The sequence below is a fragment of the Pararge aegeria genome, chromosome 16 (genome assembly GCF_905163445.1).
Source record: "Pararge aegeria chromosome 16, ilParAegt1.1, whole genome shotgun sequence".
In the NCBI taxonomy this organism is placed as follows: domain Eukaryota; kingdom Metazoa; phylum Arthropoda; class Insecta; order Lepidoptera; family Nymphalidae; genus Pararge; species Pararge aegeria.
The window spans coordinates 4,640,841-4,664,417 of NC_053195.1; the positions used below are offsets into that span (position 1 = coordinate 4,640,841).

The following is a 23,577-nucleotide window of genomic DNA, read 5'->3' on the forward strand; positions in this document are numbered from 1 at the left end:
ACTGCGCTATCAACGCTTTTTAAAAATATATCACTTTTACCCAATCCTGCGCAGAGCACGGGTCTCCTCCCACAATGAGAAGGGGTTAAGGCCGTAGTCCACCACGCTGGCTCAGTGCGGATTGGTGGACTCCACACACCTTTGAACTTTCAGGTTGTTTTCTCGCGATGTTTTCCTTCACCGTTGAAGCAAGTGATTTTTTAATTACTTAAAACGCTCATAACTTTTAAAAGTTAGAGGTGCGTGCTGAGATTCAAACTCGGCCCCCCCGAAAGTGTAGTCGAGCTCCTATCCAATGCGCTATCACCGCTTATTTTGACCATTTAAATTTATCTGGTGAACAATATACTAAAACAAACAAATGTCCCTTCCGTATGCGGATAAATTATAATAGAATTTAGGATATATATATATTTACAGCGTCGCAAAGCATAGCTATACTTACGTAGCTTTCAAAACCTCACTGAAAGCATTGGTGTGTCTTCAAACAAGCTTAGTATAACCTTCTATTCAACTTGTAGCCGAAGGGGTTGTATTGGAAAATGCTCGTACAAATAAATGCCACGCGGTTTTACCGGGGACAGAAAAAACATGCAATGTTATTCTATTTCGCGCTCAGAGAGAATGTGATGTTATCAACCAAATGTATTTTTTATTTAATTTTTTTTTTGCGATTTTTTTCCATATATCCGTTTTAGGTTTGGAGGATTATTGGAGACGTTTTTGAGGAAGTTTGCTACGGTCAACAAAAGCTTTAGTGAAAACTGATCGACTTAAATTCCTAAAAGAAGCGGTAATGGCCTAGTGGGTAAGGCTTCGCCTTTCCTTTCGTGGAGTCCGAGTTCGAGTCCCGGCTCGCATCACAGACTTTTCTGACTTACGTGCGTTTTAATTTGAGTAATTTAAATATCACTTGCTTTAATCGGCGAAGGAAACCTGCATGCCTGAGAGTTCTCCACAATTTTCTCAACAGCGTGAGAAATCTAACGATCCACACTTGGCCAGCCACTACGGCTTAAACCTGTAGCGGTCTCCACATTACCGAACTAGATGGCGCCACAAAATATATATACAACTTCCAAAGATGAATGTTCGGACCTCGGTCCCCGAGCACGATCACCCGCTCGGAGGAAGATCTTTCTATTGTTACGGAGATCGTATCACCATAACTCCCGTACAAACCCTTCTCATCCCGCGAGGAGACCAGTGCCCTGTTGTGGGCCGTTAATAGTCTCATGATGATGATGACTTGAATTCAGTTTTCCAGAAGTCGATGGCTTTTTCCGGGACTAACAGCCTAGTTATATGTTAATCCAAGATATTATCTATCTCTATTCCAAATTTCTGCCTACTCGGTTCAGCACATTCATAAGAAATATTTTGTAGAAGGTTAAGAGCAATTTTCATTTGACTGTTATAACTTGGATATAATTGCAAACCTACCCACTATATGTACTCTATGATTCACCTTATACTCCTTTCATGTTTATAGCTTGTGGCAATCTTCTTTTGCTCTTTACATAACTTGCGTGGTATGTTAATTAGTCAATTAGCTCAATAGTTCAAATTTGGCACAGTTAAATATAAACAGGATTCCTCGGCGTGTACACATGTCGAGATATTCCATCTCCTTGCTTGCGCTGTAATGCCTCCATTATTCAGATCAGCGTCTTCGCCGGCGAAGACGAGGTCCCCGACTTCTGACGTCAACCGGACGTGGGCTCGCACCACGTTCTCGGAAGCGTGCGGATTAATCACCGTCCGTAACCCTTTCACTCCAATCGTCGCCTGAGCCGAGGTTCGGCCTCACATGACGCGCCCTCAGGCCGACGATCCCTTCGCTACTTCGAGCCCTAGGGTTCAAACTCTTCTTGGCAGAGCCCCATTCCGAGGCTCGCCAACAAGCCCTCGTTACGCTGTTAAAATCATTAGGGTTGATCAGCTACACACAATCCGAAAAAAAAAAAAAAAAACTCCATTATTCACCCACTCCTTTCACGTGTATAGCCTGTGACAATTTTTTTTTTATTATTCCAAATTTCAGCCTAATCGGTTCAGCACAGTCATAAGAAATATTTTGTTGAAGGTTAAGAGCAAATTTCATTTGACTGTTATAACTTGGATATAATTGCAAACCTACCCACTATATGTACGATTTCGCCAACAAAATGGCAGTTAATGCTAAGTCTGTTTGCAAACACATCAACGCATTAAGCGAGACCTTCGCGGCTTCATGAATCCGAGTTTTCTGTTAAAACTCTAAGCTCTCATCCGCGAAATTTGTTACTTTTTAGATTTCAATATGAGTAATGTAACTTTAAAATTATCGTTTATTTATCTGAATTGTGAAAGGGTTTATTTACGCTTTAGACTAATAATGTACCTACTTAATACGTTATGCAGCCTATCTTCATGAAAGCAGCACGCTGCTTTTTGGCTCCGTTGCTGCGTGAAGGTGAAATACTAACTAATAAACTAGATAAAGAGGCATAATAGGACGTATATATTTGACGTTCCGCTGAGCGATTTAGTGTTCCGGTGCTATGTCGCGTAGAAACCTATTAGGGATGTGACTACCAAACTCCCTAACAGGTTAGCCCGCTACCATCTTAGACTGCATCATCACTTACCACCAGACAATATTACAGTGAAAGACTAACCCGTAATACATATATATATATATATACGAGTACTGTGAGAGAATCAAAAATATACTACGTAATTCCGTTAAATAATTCGAAACTGAGTGTTTTGTTATGTGCGTAGTATATAAAGAACACGCGGGCGAAACCACTGGCACATCAAGTACCGAGTAAAACTTACTATATTGTATCCAAACATAGTGTTTCCTGGTTAACTCTCGCAAGTTGTAACGAGAGAAGATATATTTCTTAAGGTCCTGCGACATCCTTTGTAGTGTCACTTGACTCACTAAGGACGTGTATTCATCATAATGTAATCCGTAGACGACGAGAGCCCTAAAATTGCTCTCTGAGTTTCGCAGTTATTGTTGAGATTTGAAGACAGGTGCGCTGTGGGGTGACCCTTTGTGAATGTTGACATCCTGTATGCTGCATTCACACAACTTGAAAGTTAACTTTAGCTAACTAGCATGGTATGTAAATTTCCCAGATGGTAAACTTACAATGAAATCTGAATCATTATTTTCTAAGAAAAATTCTTAGAAGCTCTTTTACTAAATCTTTTTGTGGTGATCTTTCGTAAACGTTGCCATCCTGTATGCTGCATTCACACTACTTGAAATTTAACTTTGCTTACTAGCATGGTATGTGAATTTCTCAGAGCGTAGACTTACAAAGGAATCTTAATTCATATTTTGTAAGGAAACTTTTTTAAACTTTAAAAAAGCTCGGCAGATCACATTCCAATATTGTTTAATTTCGTTCATCAATGGTCGGATCCGTTCCGTTTTAATTAGTCAAGTAGCTCAGTGATTCAAGCGTGGCACAGTTAAGTGTAAATAGGATTCCTCGCCGACCCTGTGCACATGTCAAGATATCGCATCCCCTCGCTCTTTCCTCGCTCTAATGCCTCTATTATTCACCTTATACTCCTATCATGTTTATAGCTTGTGGCAATCTTCTTTTGCTCTTTACATAACTTGCCTGGTATGTTAATTAGTCAAGTAGCTCAGTAGTTCAAATGTGGCACAATTAAGTGAAAACAGTATTCCTCGGCGACACTGTGCACATGTCAGGATATCCCATCTCCTTGCTTGCGCTGTAATGCCTCTATTATTCACCACTCCTTTCACGTGTATAGCCTGTGATAATTTTATTTTATTACGAACACGACTTGCCTGGTATTTTTAGTTATAATTATAACTAAAAATACTCAAGTAGTACAGTAGTTCAAAAGTTGCATAGTTAAGTGTAAATTGGAGGATTTCTCGGCGACACTGTGCTCATGTCAAGATATCCCATTCATTTACTCTCTGCTCTTATGTCTCTGATATACACCTTATACTTATTTCATGTTAAAAGCTTGCGGCATCTTGTTTTATTCTGCACATTACTCGCCTGGTCTGCTTAGTTTTAATTAGTCAAGTAGTTCAGTAATTTAAGCGCGGCATGACTAAGTGTAAATAGCAGGATTCTTCGCCGACACTGTACACATGTCAAGACATCCCGGCCCATCGCTCTCAGCTCTAATGGCTATCATTCACCTTTATGCTCGTCTCATGTTTATGGCTCGGAGCAACACGTTGCAACGTTGTTTTATTGGATACATCAGCTTCTATCTCGTTAACTCCGCCTGTATCTCTGTCGTAAAAGGTATCTGAACTAATGAATGAAAAAAACGTCATATTGCCGTATTTTTAGGGTCTTTTAGAAGAGACTTCGTCATGTTTTCAACCCGGTATTTGACACAGCTTTGTTTTAAAACTACTTAACTAGTGAGATATTACTAGTCTTGGATTTCTAGAGCACTTCATTTATAATTATTAGTATTTTATTTACTTTTTCACGATTACTCCACCAACGTGTTTTAGCTCAAATCTATTTAACCGATAGTTTCTGATACAGTTATCAATTAGAATTCAATATTTTGTAGAAATTGAGGTTTTACCTACCAACTTGGGATCTGGAAATTTGTGAATTCCGCTCCCGTGCTTCAGAGAGCACGTTAAGCAATCGTTCCCAAGTTATTTAGTTATTATTTATAGTTATTACTGGAATGTTAATTTTAGTTATTATTGGAATATGACAATAAATAATCTTTTAAGGCAACCTGCCCGCATCAGGGAGGTCCGCTCTTATGAGAGAGGAGTTCCTAGCAGTGGAGAATTCTTATAGAGATTATGATAATAATGATTAGGCCGAGTTCGAATCCCAGAATGCACCTCTAACTTTTCTAAGTTATGTGCGTTTTTAGCAATAAAAAATATCACTTGTATTATTTGTGAAGTTGCCTCCCTGGCGCAACGTTGAGCGTTGTGATTTTTTTTTCTGGTCTGGTCTGTTGGAAGGCGTTGGCCGTGGCTAGTTACCACCCTACCGATAAAGACGTGCCGCTAAGCGATTTAGTGTTCCGGTGCGATGTCGTGTAAGAACCGATTAAGGGGTATTACTACCATACTCCTTACAGGTTAGCCCGCTACCCTCTTAGACTGCATTTACCACCAGGTGAGATTGCAGTCAAAGGCTAACCTGTAGACAAATAAAAAGAAAACATCGAAACACCTGCATGCTTGGGAGTTCTCCATAATGTTCTCAAAGGCGTGTGAAGTCCACCACTACGAACTGGGCAGTGGTGGACTACTGCCTAAACCCTTCTCATTGTGGAGACCTGTAGCTGGCAGGTATTGGATTGATATGATGATGGTGATGATAATAATGATACCGGGACAGCTGGTGATGATAATAATGATACTGGCTCAACATGCTCTCAAGGTATGGTAAACATTTGAAATCCCATCCTGAAGTATTCGAAGTTCCTCTAATATACAAATGTCAATAAAATTGAGATACGACTCGATCACAAACGACCTGGCATCAAATTGAACTGCCAAGGGAATAAAGATATTTGATTAATCCTTGTAAACTGACGACGACGCCCAGAAGCCATTTTGTTGGAACATTTTAATACTTAGATTGGAATCTTAAACCGGAATCGTGTTGCGTTATTGTGTACACTGTAAAGTTGGTGTCATACTGAGCTTTTTCTGTCGACCCTGTCTGTCAAAGTTGTAAAGCTTTTTGTGAGAGCGCTCAACCGGCCTGCTTAGCTACCGCCAAGCAGCATTTCTGTGTACCAGTCTGAAGGGTGTTGTTGACGGTGTAATGGTGTAATAACAATAACATGAGACCTCATGTTTATGAACACAGGGTGGTTGTACGACTTGTTTCTCGCATATCCTGCTAAGTTAACTCTATTTATAGAGTACTAGCTGTTGCCCGCGACTTGATTTTGTTTTTTGATGTGGCATTAAATTTAGTTGTTGATCTAAAAAAATATTCAGTATCGCTAAGCCTTAAATGAGGGGTTTACTGCTGTCCGCTGAGGAGTTCTCGATCTCGAACCACAGTTTGGGCAAAATAAACACATATGATAACCTCTATAGTACAAAAATAATTATTTTAATCGGTTATAATTTGTGTAAAATCGTCAAACACTCATCCTCTCTTCCAAAGGAACCGAGCCTAATGTCGGGATAAAAAGTATCCTATATTACTTCTTACACTTCCAAGAATATGTGTACAAAGTTTCATGAGGATCGGTTCTGTAGTTTTTGCGTGAAAGCGTAACAAACAAACTTACATTGACATTTATAATAATAATAGTTAGTAGGGATAAATGCGTATTCTAGCGTGAGTATTAAATCGGTAAAAAGGTCTCTGCGCATAATTGAAAGCCGCATGGCTGGGTCCGCTACAGCGCCTGTGAATTCTTAGTGAAAATCAATCAAAAAAACAGTCAGAAATTTGGATGAAATTTAACACTCGTGTAAATCAAATTCTGATTAAAAATTCTAAATTAACCTCTGATCCCGAAAAATATTTGAGTCTCACGGGAAAGTATGAATTCCTCGCTGGTAAAAAGTAATCAAAAATAATGCGCTTGGTGTGCACATCCTTAATACAGGTTCGAATGACGGACTCGTTCCGACGAACGGATGGAGTAAGGGGAGCCCGTTTGATGGAAGAGGCCTTGAGAATCGTTTCGTGGCGAGTACCAATAAAATCAGTAGTGCCGAATTGGTTATCTATACCCTTATGAATGTATATATAGGAATGAGTGAATGTATGAATTAATGAATGCTCTTTTATTGTATACAATATAAAAAATATAAATTAGGATCAAATCAGTAAATTTTCTTGGTCGCAATCGAGCAGTCGTTTAAGCTTTTCGTAATTCTATACCGTCAAAGTAAAATGCACCTTAACGAACTTCCTTTGCGCAGCATTTGCTTGGTCAGTGTAGCGGTCTCCACATTACAGAACTAGATGGCGCCACAAAAATAATGCATCGCGCCTAGCGAAGAATTCACAAGTAATGCCTATATATACAACTTCCAAAAATGAATGTTCAGACCTCGGTCCCCGAGCACGATCGCCCGCTCGGAGGTAGATCTTCCTATTGTCACGGTCGAGCGTATCACAATAGATCCTGTACAGTCATTTCCATTTATTATCATACACAAAAAAATACTATGAGGTCCGACCAAGTTCCTCAGTAAGCAAGTACAATCTTATTCTCAGTACATTCTTCACAGGTTACTCACAATTTGCTAAAGAACATACAGTGCCCTATTATTATTACACCTAATTTACTTGTAAGAAGTAGAAAGCGATTTCAGTTCATAAATTATTATTCCGCTAACAATGGAAGTCGAAAAGTGGAGAAAATTACTTAGAAAATTTTAATTAAAGAGGAACTCACTCGATTCGTATCTTCGATGAAATGAAATTGGGCGTAATTAAACGTTGATGTTACGTAGAAGGTTATATAGGTTAATTTTTTATTTTTATACTTTGATCAAATAAAGAATTTTGGTTTAAGTATGTTTATTCCAGTGTATATTTATCTTATATCTTTAAACGAGCAATTCTTGTATATATATATATAATTGGAATTTCGGAATCGGCTCCAACGATTTTTATGAAATTTGATAAATCGATCTAGCATTATTTTTTAGAAAATGTCATTTTATTCGTGTTTTTCGGTAATAACCGATTTGGTGCAGACGAAGTTGCACGGGTCAGCTAGTATCATTTATTTATACAACGTAAACTGTAAATGTATACAGAAATATAACTTCATATGCTTTTTGCTCTGATACTGGTAATTCCTTAAGAAATATATACTTATGCACCCTTTAACAGTATTTCGTAATTCTATTTATTATTATTGAACAAGCTGGCTGGAGCAATTTTATAGGTTTTAAGCCGAGGTAAGAACTCGAAGAAATCGGTGTCCACCTAATCTCCAAGTCGGCTTAGGGTAGCTTTGGGACTTTTTTTTATTACACTACATGTTAGCCCTATGAAACCTTACCTGGTGGTAAGTGATGTAGCAGTCTAGCGGGTAACCTGTTAGGGATATGTCATATGACCCAAATCGGTTTCTACGCGGCACTAAAATTGCTCCGCCGGAGATTGAATCCGGGACCTTGCATATTACCCCCGTACTCACCATTAGGCCAGGGGGTGTCTGTTTTCAAAGCAGCCCCTAATTAGTCAGTTTTCAAAGCTGCCCCTATTTTTGCAGTTGGCACGTAGTTTTAAATGAAGAGAACTAGTTGGCTACTATTTGGCCCTCTCCGGGATTCGAACACACAGTCGTCTGATACGTAGTTGACCATACTAACCACTAGACCGAAGAAGCAAGCACATCTTAATAATAAATAATAGTTCAAAAAGACTAAACTTGGTATAAAAAACCAAACGAATAACCAACCTTTTAGTTTAGTTTATTTATAAAAGCGTGATTTTTAGTTTTTCTTAAACTATGATTTTTATTAGAGGAAAATGAATCGGTTACCCATTCACCATCAAATTTATTAATAGGTATTAGAAAAATCAGCTACAGACGGTTGATTAAAATCAACCTCATTTCTGCCTTATCAACTATAGATGAAATTTATATAAATTAATCCTATTCTGCAAATTGAAAAATGGAATAATCTTATAAAATTAGTTTATTGTCATTGTTCCTCGATATATCTACAAAGTTTGAACGAAATCAGTCCGTTTGAATAGGGTTAAAATCAAGTCCAAAAGAGTCGGTTACAAACATACATGTGAAGCTGATATAAAGCGTGTAAAAGGAAATCTCGACGAACACCAAAATTACATCATCAGAACGAATTTTAAACAACTAAAAACTCGGGAACAATCTTTTTTAAATTAAGCTACGTTTTACCGCAAAAGGATTGTTCGTCTTATTTTTTTTTTCTCTCCCACTATCTCGAAGTTGCAGCGTTCTTAGTATTTCATCGCTTTGTACAGTTGCCGTATTTCAACATTTAATTACCAACTCCTGAGCGAACTGTCAAAAGGTTTGCCTATGGCGTAATTGTAGCGTTCTGGAGTTATTGTGCTAACTAGCTTTTGTCTTGAGACTTTGTCGAAAATGCGTTATGTGTAATTTATTTTCATAACCATATCAGCCCATCAGTGGCGTGCACTTCATACAGGCACAAAAGCTCTGGCTACCCTAAATTTTTGTATAAGTCATAAATGCAAAGGGTGTTTCCATTTTGTGGCATCTTCCTTCTTTATGCATACCCTTGTTAAAAACCCTGTGCACGCCACTGCAGCCCATTACCAGCCCAGTACAGAGCATAGGTTTCCTCCCACAATGAGAAGGGTTTAAGGCCGTAATCCACCACGCTGGCCCAGTGTGAATTGGTAGACTCCATACCTTTGAGAACATTATGGAGAACTCTGAGGCACGCAGGTTTTACTTCACCGTCGAAGCAAGTGATATTTTTTATTACTTAAAACGCACATAACTTAGAAAAGTTACAGGTGCGTGCTAGGATTCGAATTTGGCCCCCCGAAAGTGAAGTCGAGCTCCTACCCACTGCGCTATCACCGCTTCAGTATTCAGTAGTTATACTAGTTAGTTTTTTTTTACTACAAGTTAGCCATTGACTGCAATCTCACCTGGTTTGTGATGATGCAGTCTGGTAGCGTGCTTACCTGTTAGGGAGTATGGTAGCCATATCCCTGATCGGTTTCTACGCGATATCGCACCGGAATACTTTTTTTTTTTTTACGACAATACACACTTCGCCTTCTAGTCCCAAAGTAAGCGTAGCTTGTTTATGGGTACTAAGATAACTGATAAATATTTTTATGAATAGTATACATAAATACTTATAATATACATATAAACACCCAGACACTGAAAAACATTCATGTTCATCACACAAACATTTTCCACTTGTGGGAATCGAACCCACGGCCTTGGACTCAGTAAGTAGGGTCGCTGCCCACTACGCCAATCGGCTGTCAATCGCTTAGCGGCACGTCTTTGTCGGTAGGGTGGTAACTAGCGGCCAAAGCAAGATCGGACCAGAAAAAAAATCAGAAATAATAAATATAGTTACTCATTTTAAATTTTATTTTTAAACGACCAGTTATTAACTCTAGTAACTACGATAATTTAATGTCTGTCTTAATAACTGAAACACTTAATACTTCGCACCTGACATTGAGATATGTGTTTAAAAGCAATTATTTTTGTGTAAAGTGATCGTAATTGCCCGGTTACTATGTAAACCGGATAGATTTGTAGGGACGATAATATACAGCATTAATTTTGTTTCTATGTATGCGTAGCTCCTACATTGTAGATTTTATTTGATAGCGGTTCGTTTTTTACAACACGAACCCTATAAGCTTTGATATAATTGGTCTAGGTACTCATAGAAATAATTCAGGGCTGCCATATTAATCTAGTATTCAGCATATTTGACGAGGTAACACGATAATATGGGTTTGATTCTCAGGTCGACCAAAAATTATATACTTTCTTTCAAAAAATCTCTATACAGTGCGGAGGTCGCATTAACCACTTTTTCCGTTGATATAGAACCTTAAGGTGTCATATTACTAGCGTTCGATAATAATTATTAAAGCCCACATTTAAGCAGCTTTGTGTGTATAGTCTATAACTCTATTTATATCTCTATATATCTCTCGGCCTTATAGTTCCTATCATTAAAACCAACAACTTTAGTTCTCTTTTCAAAATTTCCTTTAAAAAAAGTAATAAATCATGTTTTTTCTGTAATGCGACATTACACTGTGAAACTAAATACATATCCCTGATGGCAAACGGCTGCGAGCACGCACGATAGGGTCGTGGATCGCGCGCAGTTGTTACATTGTTACTTGTTACATCACAGAGTAGTAACAAGTAGAGAGTAGAGTATGTATGTAAAATATTGAATATTTCACAAACTATCGAGTCAAAAAAAGTCGTAGAGCAAAAGTTGTTAGTTTTAATGTAAACAACTACAGGTCGAGAGCGTTCTGGTATTTTTTATTAAACCCTGTATACTCTATGAGAGCGGAGGCCTGTGATAAGCAATGGCACATTTATCAGCTGAGGTTAATGCAAATGTTGATACCAAATACCAACCATCAAAATGTCAGACAATATCTTTAGGACGGTTTTTTTTAGGTCGGCAGGTACTCGAAGGTCGGTCCATTGTTTCCCAGAAAAATGTACCTTGCCTTTTTGTTTCAAATGTTTTATCATAAAATATTTTAATAATTCAGTAATACCTACCTGACTGTTTCGTGAAAAGCTTTTGTTAAAAGGAATCGCGGGCACCTGATAAAACATTTTCAATAATTAATTATATTATTAAAGCAAATAGGGCATGAGGATCTTTCATTATGGACAAATGGCGGTTCTACGGAATCTTCAGTTTTTTTTTGTTTTGTTTAAGGGCTTATACACGCGGCATATATTCCGACGCTCGTTTACAACGCCATGTAGACATCCAAAGAACCAATTGTTACAATATGTCGCTTTGCTAATAAGCCTATCAATAGTGGTAAATAAAAACTTAATTTTTAATACCCTATATAGGTTTGTTGACGGCCGACTGGCGCAGTGGGCAGCGACCCTGCTTTTTGACTCCAAGGCCGTGGGTTCGATTCCCACTACTGGTAAATGTTTATGTGATGAGCATGAATGTTTGTCAGTGTCTGGGTGTTTATATGTATATTCTAAGTATTTATGTGTTATTCATAAAAATATTTATCAGTCATCTTAGAACCCTTAACACAAGCTACGCTTACTTTTGGGCTACGATGTGTGTATTGCTGTAGTATATTTATTTATTTATTATTTAGGTTTATCATGAGGTTTCTGTATTTTGTATATTATGCTATTTATTCTATATCCTAAAAGCAATGCTAATATGACTTGCGCGGTAATGTTAGTACCTATAATAGTTGCGTACAACGAAGTACAGATGTACGTGAGCTGAGATGCATGTAGCGTTAGTAATGTAATAAACGCGCGTCTTGCGTCTCCAAACGATCCTCATTCTCAATCGTTGCAATCGTTATCTTGACAACTATTTGTTATGTGAAATTTGCATTCGTTCTCTTCATACAAACATATGCCAATAAATTGTCACCATGAACCCTGAAATGCTTTAATGTCGTTCATAATGCAACATTCGCACGGTTGTGCGCTTAAAAAATGCACCGTCTACAAAAGCCCTAAGACTTTCTGTATTAACAAAGAACTCTTTGATGTATTGAATTTGGTCTTTACTACGCAGAGTCGATCTTTTTTAGGGTACCGAAGTCAAACATTTACAGATTTTATATGGACTTCCTCAACGTCTCGTTATTCTTAATTTAACAATCAACAAATCCGATTAATATATCCTGGACTCCAGCCATCAACTAGCTAACGTCTTCACTTATATTACTTTTTTAACTTAAGAACTTAACTCAATTATCACCAGCCTTTTAGTTTTCCGGTGTTAAGCATAAGTAGTGAAGTCTATAGAGCATAGATCCACCACGCTGCTCTAATGTGGGTTGGTGGGTTTTAAAGATAACTGTCACATTTTTTAGAAGTAATGGAGCTTTTAGTGACAGAGCTTATCCGGGGAAGTACAAACACCACGGTTATTTCTGCCGCTAAGCAGCATTGTTGCAATGCTGTGTTCCGGTCTGAAGGGCGTGGGTGTCGTTGTAATTACAGATAGGTTGATGGACCCAACTCTTTGCAGGATATGTTCCTTGCATGATTGGCGAATTGTTGCTCTGTTTATAGACGATGATTTTCCACTTACCCTCAAGTGGGATATCTGTTTATACGTTCGATTATAACTACACTATATAACAAACATGACAGTGATAATAACCTGAAGCTAAAGTAAAAGTGGTGCGCTCCGACAACCGTGACGGTTGTCAACATCGCTAATTTCCTAACTTTAGCCTGATACTGAGACTGTTTATTTCCTCATCAGAAAAACTTAACAATTCTTAACCCGACCCAGGAAAGGATCCTACCGCAATCAAATCAACACCACTAGACCAACGAGGCAGTCCCGAATAAGTAGCGACAGTAATTTCTATGAGTACACAAACTATTTCAAAGCATAAAGGGAAGACCGAAAACGTCTCTAAGCCCAGGCCCATTACAAGCGTCTTTGTTGTCTTATCATTTCCCCTTTTACATACAAATTGCATTAGAATTGCTTAGGACATAGGAGGCGCTTTTATCGCTACAAAATAGGTCCAAGGATTCTGGCAGCTTGGAAACTTTGTGTAATGCTTTCGTATTAACCGCCGGCTAGTAGCCTTTATGTAGCCTTTATGTAGTTCATAAGTGGAGGGCATTTCGCATGCCATTGAAGAAACGGGATCCACGAGCAAAACTGAGCTCAGAAAGCGCCACAAGAGATGTCAAATCTAAATTAATTTCTAAAAAAAAACTAATTTGTTTAAATTTTTTTGAAGCTATGCGTCTTTTGGCGCGTTAGGGAAAAATGATGAGTGTAAATATTTTGTTTTTTTTTAATTTTTATAATGTGCGAGCAAAGTAAATTGACATATTGTCATGTAATATATTCACGCAACTATTATTATATTATGTTTCCTATTTGTATGGGATAGGATGAGAAACTGGTCGGAATTAATTTTTTTTGTGCGCATTCTAGCCCCACAGATGGCGTTTTCTTAGTGGAGTTTCGCCGACAAAAATTGGGGAGCGTCGACGACGCGTAAACTGTAGTACATTCCTGCCCCGTAACAACATTACCTCGGGATGAGATGAAAATATTTAATGTTAAAAGCGAAACGCAATATTTCTCGGCTCGTTTTACAACCCAACGCTTCTAACCTCGGCTCCGGCCTCTGTTTAATCGTAATGTACAAGTACAGCTGCCTCAAAAATATCAAATGACTGCCTAAAAGCCGGTGAAGTGAGAGACAAGACCCGGGCCGTATTACATTAAAACAAGCTTTTAATACAACGGACATGTGATAGCACCAAAGTCAAAGTCAAATATTTCTTTATTCAAATAGGCACATTGATAGAACTTCTGATGCCTATATTACATGTAAAATTAACTTTCAATTTTTACAGCACTTGGTCATCTTTAAAAAAATATAAATAAATATACTACGACAATACACACATCGTCATCTAGTCCCTAAGTAAGCGTAACTTATGTTATGGGTACTAAGTCAGCTGATGGATATCTTTATAAATATTATACACATAAATACTTCTAATATACAGATAAACACCGAGACACTGGAAAAAATTCATGTTCATCACACAAACATTTTCCAGTTGTGGGAATCGAACCCACGGTCTTGGACTCAGAAAGCAGGGTCCAAAAAGAATATCTAATAATACCACGGGTAGCAGGGACCGACTGACGGTTACGTTTACCTGTACGAGGTTCAGAAAAAAAGGTTGAACTTTTCTTTTCAACTCTTAGGATTTTCCACTATATCACTTCTACCTATTCATCAAATATAGTACAATACTACAATATTATGGAGTAAGAAACACAAACAAAAGTTATATGAAAGCATGGAGTTCATACTTTCACGATAAAATTCCGCTCAGCGTGCATTTTCAACATTTAAAAAGCAATCTAAGATTGTACGCGAGTGAAATTCAATTTTAACACTCACGAGATAAGAATCAAAATCAAGCAACGTTTTAAAAATTTAGGATCCATAGCAAGCAAGAGAAAATCAACTTTATTATCCGTTATGAAGATCAATTATTGTTTGATCGTTCGAGAGTGATAAATTTTACACAAAGTTGATATTAATTAGGCAGGCTGCTCGCAGCTTCACCGCAAATTGTAATATATTGTACAGCTCGTGATATTAACTGCCCATATAAATTAATCTTTGATTGTAATATTGAGACAGATTGCTTTGGTTTTAAAAAGACTTTATTAGCCTTGCGGTGGCGTGAAAAGGAGAGATTTAAAGTCTGGTATATATATTGTAATATTGTTCTGGTCTGTATTTCATCTTATCCGATGACTTTTTTATTACGAGAGCTCTGGCGAAACTATTTAATATGATGTGATATGACTATAACAGAAAAAAAACTAACTTTGATGTGTTTTATTTTTTGTTTCTAGTAGTAGTTCAGCATTTTGTGACAGAACTCGTTCGGGGAAGTACTGACGCCATGCTTATGTGCTGTGTTGCGGTCTGAAGGGCGTAATTGCCGGTATAATTAATTACGAGCACATGAGGCCTAACAGTCCACACGTTGATGGACTTGTTTATGGGCGATGGTTTTTACGTTAACAACGGGTGGGCCATCTGCTTGGTTGGTCAACTACAACTATTTCATATACTACCGGCAGGGTGATTATGTATCTCGCGACAGCAATGTGGCAGGCGTAAATCTTGCAATCACTGCTGTCACTTTTGTTTATTTATTGTATGGTATGGAAAGTGACGTTTGACAGCAGTGATTGCAAGATTTACGCCTGACGCATTGCTGTCGCGAGATACGTAATCACCCTGCCGGTCAGGCAAAGTTTGCACCTCGCGTGGATTACGTCACACTGACGCTTAGGTACGGTATGCAAAAAAACATCATTTTGATCGCTTAAAAGAATTGCTATTGTAATTGAATGAATGAAATGAATGAATGAAGTGAATGACTGAAATGAATAAATCAATGAATGAATGTGTGAATGATATACACTTTATTGTACACCAAATAAAAAAAAACAAGCAGAAAAAAAGGAAAAAAGGTACACTAGGCGGCCTTATCACTTAAAAGCGCATCTCTACCAGGCAACCTACGAAATCATATTAATTGAAATATTAATTAAACGAATCGTTGTTAAAAAGTGTTGGCTAAATTGACTAAAATTATGTCAATCATATATCAGCGAGGTGCAAACTTAGCGCGACTGATTTATTATTACATACTGTTGAAGAGTGCATAAGTATATTTCACAAGGAAACACCCTGTAAAAATATTAAATCAAAGAGAGAAATCGAAGAGAGTGTCGAAATCCCAACATTCTAAGTGTTTACTTATGACAACCCTATTGAAGATAAAAGACCGACACGCGCATAGAACCAATGCTACGCGACGCGTACCTAATAAAGTGACAGTCACTGGATTTTACTATTGCATGTGATGTTAGGGCGGTATATGATTTATTTCAGTAAAAACTATGGCAATGGCTTACTCAAAAACTAATAGCGTTTCGATGTCATAGATAAGTCTCAGAGACAGTAAATAATTCTTTTTTCATTTACATTTTGTATATTTGTATTTAAATATATGTATATATATATATTATTAATTATTGTCTGTTTTTATACCTTGTCGCTTTAGATTTATGCTATCGACCATAAGATACCATCACCCCCAATGGGGGGGGACCGCGTAAAGTTTCCAAAAACCGGACAAAAAAGAAAAGAAATTCGAAAAACTTCAGTATCGGACAACATATAGACCTAAAGTGTTAAATCGAATCCAGGACTACGCGATCTTTAGTCAAACATGCTTACCAGTAGACCAACTAGGCAGCTAAATCACAGACATCTCAAGCATATCTTAAGATTTCGATTTCGCAGCATTAAAGTAACACGTATAGAGGAATTGAATTTACTAAGAGATTAAACTAAAACCTGTCTTTGATACATCCTTAAGCGACCTTTTCTTGAACTAATAAAAGAGCACTCAGACATCTAGAGGAATCAATTCAATAAACTATTGCGGGGAACTTTTCACTTTTTTAATACCAGCTTTTGCCTGGAACTTCGATTCAGTGTATTAGTTATATAAAAAAAGTACTCAGCCGATAATCTATCTGGTATTTGAGCTATTTTTAAATGAACAACTATTAACAAGTCAAAGCAGGTTTTATTCTCCTTTAACTACTGTAATTAAATTGGTATCGCTTAAGGAACTGGGTGGTGACCCAGCAGTTATTCCCATAAATTCAATACCATTTTTGAGTTTTGACGGTATTTCAAAACACCATTTTTTTTCATTTTAAACTAAAAAAAAAGAACAACAACACACTAATTATTTACTAATTAACTAATTACTAATTAATTAACTAATTATTAAATAACAATAACGTAACGCAGAAGTACGTTGTTATTATTTAAATAAATAAATATATACTACGACATTACACACATCGCCACATAGCCCCAAAGTAAGCGTAGCTTGTGTTATGGGTACTAAGATGACTGATGAATATTTCTATAAATATAATACACATAATTACTTATAATATACAGATAAACACCCAGACACTGAAAAACATTCATGTTCATCACACAAACATTTTCCAGTTGTGGGAATCGAACCCACGGCCACGGCTCAGAAAGCAGGTTCGCTGCCCACTGCGCCAGTCGGCCGTCAAACGTATTTACTTTACGTATTTATAATAACTAGTACACATATTCCCTCCCAGCTCTTTAATATTGTGAAAGCACATCATATAACATTTGCTGTGTTCTGAGTGCATTTATAAGCTAGTTAGTAGATCTATTGCCATGATAACGTTGTGAGTGTGCAACCAGAAATTCATTTCGCTCGGAATCTGATTATTGGAGACTGTTTCTGTTAAACTTGAAAGATTGTCATACATTGTTGCATGGGGAATAAGTGATAAGCGGTAGCGATTTCCTATAGGATGACGATGCAGTATAACATGGATTTTTTACACCTTAAACATACCTACGCTTAGTTTAAAGATGGAGCTTATCGGGGAAGTTGTAGTCCGAGTAAGGACATCGGTGTTGAAGAGCACATGAAGCCGTCGGACCCGGTTTTTATCTCCAATATTAATACAAATAATAATAGTTAAAACGTGCTGATTTACATTAAGCAGCGTTTTGTTGCGTATAAACTCTATTAAGAGACTTGCAATCCCTATCCCTATCCCTATCCCTACTAATATTATAAATGTCAAGTCAATGTAAGTTTGTTCGTTACACTTTCACGCAAAAACTACTTAACCGATCCTCATGAAACTTTGTACACATTTTCTTGGAAGTGTTAGAAGTAATATAGGATACTTTTTATCCCGAAATTAAGCTCGGTTCCTTTGGGAGTGGGGATGAAAGTGCTTTGATATTTTACACCATAACTCCGACAAATTATAACCGATTTAAATAATTGTTTTTGTACTATAGAGAATATGTGTTTAATTTTAACCAAACTGTGGTTGGAGATAAAGAACAGAACTCCTCAGCGGACAGCAGCAAACCCCTCATTTGAGGCTTAGCGATACTGAATACTTTAATTTTTTTTAGAACTGAAACAAAATCAAACGCAGACGAAGTCGCGGGCAACAGCTAGTTATATAAAAAGGCTGACAGAGATGATCATGATATCGGAATAAATGGAATCTACAAATCTTTAAAAATGCTGTTAAGGCTCATTATCTCGCTCAATAAAGACGACAATTGTTATTTATATATCTACTCTAACTCATATTTAAGTATTTATGGTATGTTAAAATATGTATTAGTATGTTTATTTTGTATATTTATAACTAGTATTGTTGTATTTGTGTTATCTGGTTTATGTATTAGTATGTAGATATTCGTATGTATGTTCTAAATAGTGTATCCAACCTATTCGTTTTTCTTTTTAGTTTTCCTAATCCTAAGGTTGCCTGGCAGAGATCGCTACTCAGCGATAAGGCCGCCTTTTGTATCCTGCTTCATTCTCCATGTGTTTGTTTTTTTTCTCGTATTTCTGAGTGGTGAACAAATAAAGAGAATAAATAATAAAAATTTTTGGTGATAACGAATGACAATTCATACCAATAGCTATTATGACATAAGCAGGAAGGATAAAAAAACCCTTTCTAATTCCGATTAGAAAGGATTTTTTTTATTATTTTTATCCTTCCTGCAAAGGGGGCACATAAGAGTTTACAGTTTGTAACGAACTTAACAAAGCTCTTAACCCCTTCCTCCCGTGAGGGCAAGCTTCTGCGAATACGAAGATGATGATGATGATCTTATCTTATTAACAGAAACAATAAGAAAATTTTAGACCATGTGTTTTCTAGAACCCCACTATTTCAGGCCCGTAATACATTATCCGCAATCAATTTACAATAATTTACAACCATTACCAAATTATCGTCATAAATAAACAATAGCAATAAATACTCGGAATAAGCTCAAGACAACAAATTTTCGTGCCCAGTCGAAAACTTGTTCTCTTCGAGAGCCTTACGCGCAATATAATGCTAAGTCTGCACGCGCGTACATGCTCGACGTTCTTGAATTCGTTCTAAATGATAAGGTTTTTACGTAATAGTTCTAATTAGTACGTTTCATCTCGTGCACAAACTACAACACGCCTTCGTGCACTAGCTATACGGGCCTTCACGACAACTGTTATTCAACTCTTGTAATTGTTTAATTGTATCATAAAAAAGGACAAGTGGATTTCTCGTTATTTTTACAATCCCTACTAATATTATAAATGTCAATGTGAGTTTGTTTGTTACGCTTTAACGCAAAAAATACTTAACCGATCCCCATAAAACATATTCTTGGAAGTGTTAGAAGTAATATAGGATACTTTTTATCCCGACATTAAGGTCGGTTCTTTTGGGAGAGGGAATGGAAGTGTTTGACGATTTAACACCATAACTCCGAAATATTATAACCGATTTAAATAATAATTTTTGTACTATAGAGGTTATAATATGTGTTTAATTTTGCCCGAACTTTGTGTAGATCTGATGAATGTGTTTGGCGGTAGAGGACAGAACTCCTCAGCGGACAGCAGCAAACCCCTCATTTAGGGCTTAGCGATACCGTATGCTTAATTTTTTTTAGAACTACAACTAAATTAAATGCCACATTAAAAAACAAAATCAAACGCAGACTAAGTCGCGGGCAACAGCTAGTTGAATATAAATGTATCCTATGGCCGTCTCCAGGATGTAAACTATTTCTATGCAAAGTTTATATACTTATATTTACACAATAGGAGAGCTTTTTGTGAAAGAGCTCCTCAGGGGAAGTACGAAAATAATATATATACTACGACAATACACACATCGCCATCCAGTCCCAAAGTAAGAATAGCTGTTGAATATTTTTATGAATGTAATACATAAATACTTTTAATATATATTATATAATTATAATATAAACACCCAGGCACTGAAAAATATTCATGCTCATCACACAAACATTTTCTAGTAGTGGGAATCGAACCCACGGCCTTGGACTCAGAAAGCAGGGTCGCTGCAAACTGCGCCAATCGGCCGTCAAAAACAACGCATATTTCTGCTGCCATGCAGCATTGCTCTGTTTTCGGCTAAAGGACGTGTTTTCTAGTGTTAATTACAAGCACATGGGGCTAAAATACTGGGCAGGGTCTCCAAAAATGAGTTGAGGCCGTAGTCCACCACAGTTGAGAACATAATGGGGAACTGTCAGGCATGCAGGTGTCCTCACGATGTTTCCCTTCACTGTTCCAACAAGTGATATTTTATGCACACATTCGTACATGATTTGCTCTTTCATTTTAACGGCCGATTGGCGCAGTGGGCAGCGACCCTGCTTTCTGAGTCCAAGTCCGTGGGTTCGATTCCTACTACTGGACAATATTTTTGTGATGAACATGAATGTTTTTCAAAGTTTATCTATATATAAGTATTTATGTGTACTATTCATAAAAAATATTCATCAGTTATCTTAGTACCCATAACACAAGCTATGCTTACTTTGGGACTAGATGGCGATGTGAGTATTGTCGCAGTATATTTATTCATTTATTATTTATTTATTTATTTTATTATCTAGATGCGAAGCTGGCTCGTCGAACATACTGTGCGAGTGTGTACCCGACTTCTAACTTAACTGGTTGTAAGAGGGGTACGAAGTAATGTCAGTTTGGTTGCTTAATCAAATTTCGTTCAATTCGGCCGTGAGGGGGAAATTTCATTTGGGGAATTAACATTTCACTATCTTCATTTTACTGGCGTTTTAAGATTTCGGCAGAATATTTCCGCCAATCCAGTTTCCATGGTTGCCTTGGAAATCCGTATCTTGTGGTTATTTGCCTCACGGTTCGGTATGCGCCAATTTTAATGAGTATTTTAAAATTAATTGTCAGGAAATTAGTTAAAAACTAATTCTATTCTAATTCTAATTGTAGATGTATAAACAGCAGGAATGGAAAACCCTTGTTATAAAACTTTTTAATTGAATTGTGTATAAGTGCAAGTGAATTATTTAAATTTCTAAAAATTTGGCAGGAACCTTTTATTTTCCCGGGTTGGAGTGTATCCTATGGCCGTCTTCATGATGCAAACTATTTCTATTCAAAATTTCACCAAAATAACACGATCCATCCGTACATAGATAACCTTACAAAAATACATGCGGGTGAAGCTAATATAAAGACTCAACACGAACACTAGCTCATCAATTTTCACATTTATACACACACGCGCTCACACTTACGCACACACACACCCACTCACACTCATGCTGTGTGAATATCGTAACTGATTGTTTTGTATATTTCGTACTTGCACCTATTACTTAATTGTCACAGTTTAGATTTGTAATCTAGATTTGGCCTTATTTTAGTAATAAGATAAACCCTTGACCAAAATAATTTGTAAATTGTAATTACTAAAAAATAAATGAATAAAGCGTGCAAAAACGTTAACCGTACAATGGCGTACTTTTTAAAATTCTTGAATAAAATACATACTTCTTTGTAAAAAGTGTTTAATAACTTCTTATGAAATTGTTTGAAATGAATTTCTTGATATGAAAATGTTTTCCTTTTAAATAATGTTAGAAACCCCTCTTTATTGGTCTGAAGTATCAGGAACAACAAGGGTCTGGGTGGGATTAGTTCCTCATCAACGACTTTTCGAAACGGGTGCCGGGTCTGCTCTTTGGGTTAATGAAGGTTATTTCGAGTTAAATATAAAAGATATTGTTTATTATTAATAATGAAAACATTTAGGAGGATTATTATTGTTACCAGTTGAAATTCGTTTGTTCTTTCACATAAAAGATTTTTTTTATACAACTTAACCAAGCAATCAAAAAAAAAAAGGTTTAGCAATCTCAACTGATGGTAATTATGTTAAAGTCTAATATTGTAGCGGGCACCAGACTAGATCAGAAAAAAATTTGCCGTGGTTTCATCCCGAGACCTTTTACTTATTACGCCACTGCGCCTGGGAGGTCGATACATTACATTAACCTCCCCCGATTTACCCCTACTAATATTATATATGCGAATGTTTGTAAGGATGGATAGATGGATGGATGTTTATTACTCTTTCTCGCAAAAAGAACTGAGCCAATTGGACTGTAAATTGGAATAGATATAGATCAAAATCTGGATTAACACTTCCCGTGGGGTTCATACCAAAAAACGCTGACGAAGCCGCGGGCAAAAGCTTGTAGTCCATATTATTAATCAAATTTTTTCTTTACAGCGGACAAAGCACCACCCGGTTTCCCGTCCATTGCGGCACCACCTACCACAATGGTGGTAGAAGTTGGACACACGGCTACCCTGCCTTGCCAGGCCAGCGGGAGTCCGTCGCCACGCATCCGCTGGCTATGGAACTCTTTGCCGTTGGACGTCGCGTCCAACCCCAGATACGCGTTGCTGAATGACAAGATGCATGGTAAGTTGTATAACCAACTATAAAACTATATTTAGACAAGGAGATATACAGTATTCGAGGTAGTGAAAAAAAGTCTGACTACACTGCTCTTTTATTATCATTACTTTAAGAGAAATAACTGCACGACATTTTCATTAAAAACAGTGTCAACTATAACATCAGATGTTTATATTTATGATCAAATAGGGTCACGGATGCCTATGGAAACGGATGAAATGAAAAAAGAAATATTAAGGTCCCTAACAAGAATTGTTACCAGCATTCGGCTCTCTGCTTTGTCTTAGGTGTCACGATGCCGCGCCTGCTAACAAGTTCAGTAAAACACGACGTTTCTCCTCGCCTCTATAGTAGTTTCACTACATCCATCTCGCATCTGTAGCTTTTCTACCACGCTGCTTGTCCACGTTACAACTATAATAACTTACGCGTTCACACCTTATTACAATTAGCTAGGGTACCTTATACAATTAGGAAAGATTGAGTATTAGTCATTCTTTGTAATGATGCTGTCCAAGTAACTGCAATAATAACTGATTCTCAGTAACGATGCAATATAAACTGAGGAGCCCTTGCATTCCAGGATTGCCTATTTTATATCCTACCTACTTTAGAAACTATTAGTAAGATATCAAAAATTACTGCAAAAGACTTAATCTCGGGTGGTTAATGACCGTTAGCTTATACATAGTAAATCTATGGCTACTAATATTCCAGATTGTAAAATAATAATTTGACAGTGTTGCTGTGTTTATTTATATGGTGATCACTCGATTTGATTTAATAGTGTTATTGGTTTCATCTTAACGTATACTTTTGCCGTGCATTAACGATATGGGAAATTACTTATTGCATTGCTTGTGAAAATTCCATAGCGAAATACGACTGCACGGAAAATTAAGGGAGCATTTTTCACTTTATTA

General features: G+C 37.1%; 1 protein-coding gene across 2 annotated transcripts in view; it reads left to right on the forward strand.

The window, feature by feature from the left end:
- Window positions 1–23,577, forward strand: part of LOC120630741 (tyrosine-protein phosphatase Lar) — a 629,543-nt gene that overhangs the window by 524,655 nt on the left and 81,311 nt on the right. For both annotated transcript variants that reach the window (XM_039900036.1, XM_039900037.1), the window contains exon 6: window positions 22,463–22,657. In XM_039900036.1, the coding sequence (XP_039755970.1) occupies window positions 22,463–22,657 (195 nt within the window). The remainder of the gene's footprint in view (window positions 1–22,462; window positions 22,658–23,577) is intronic.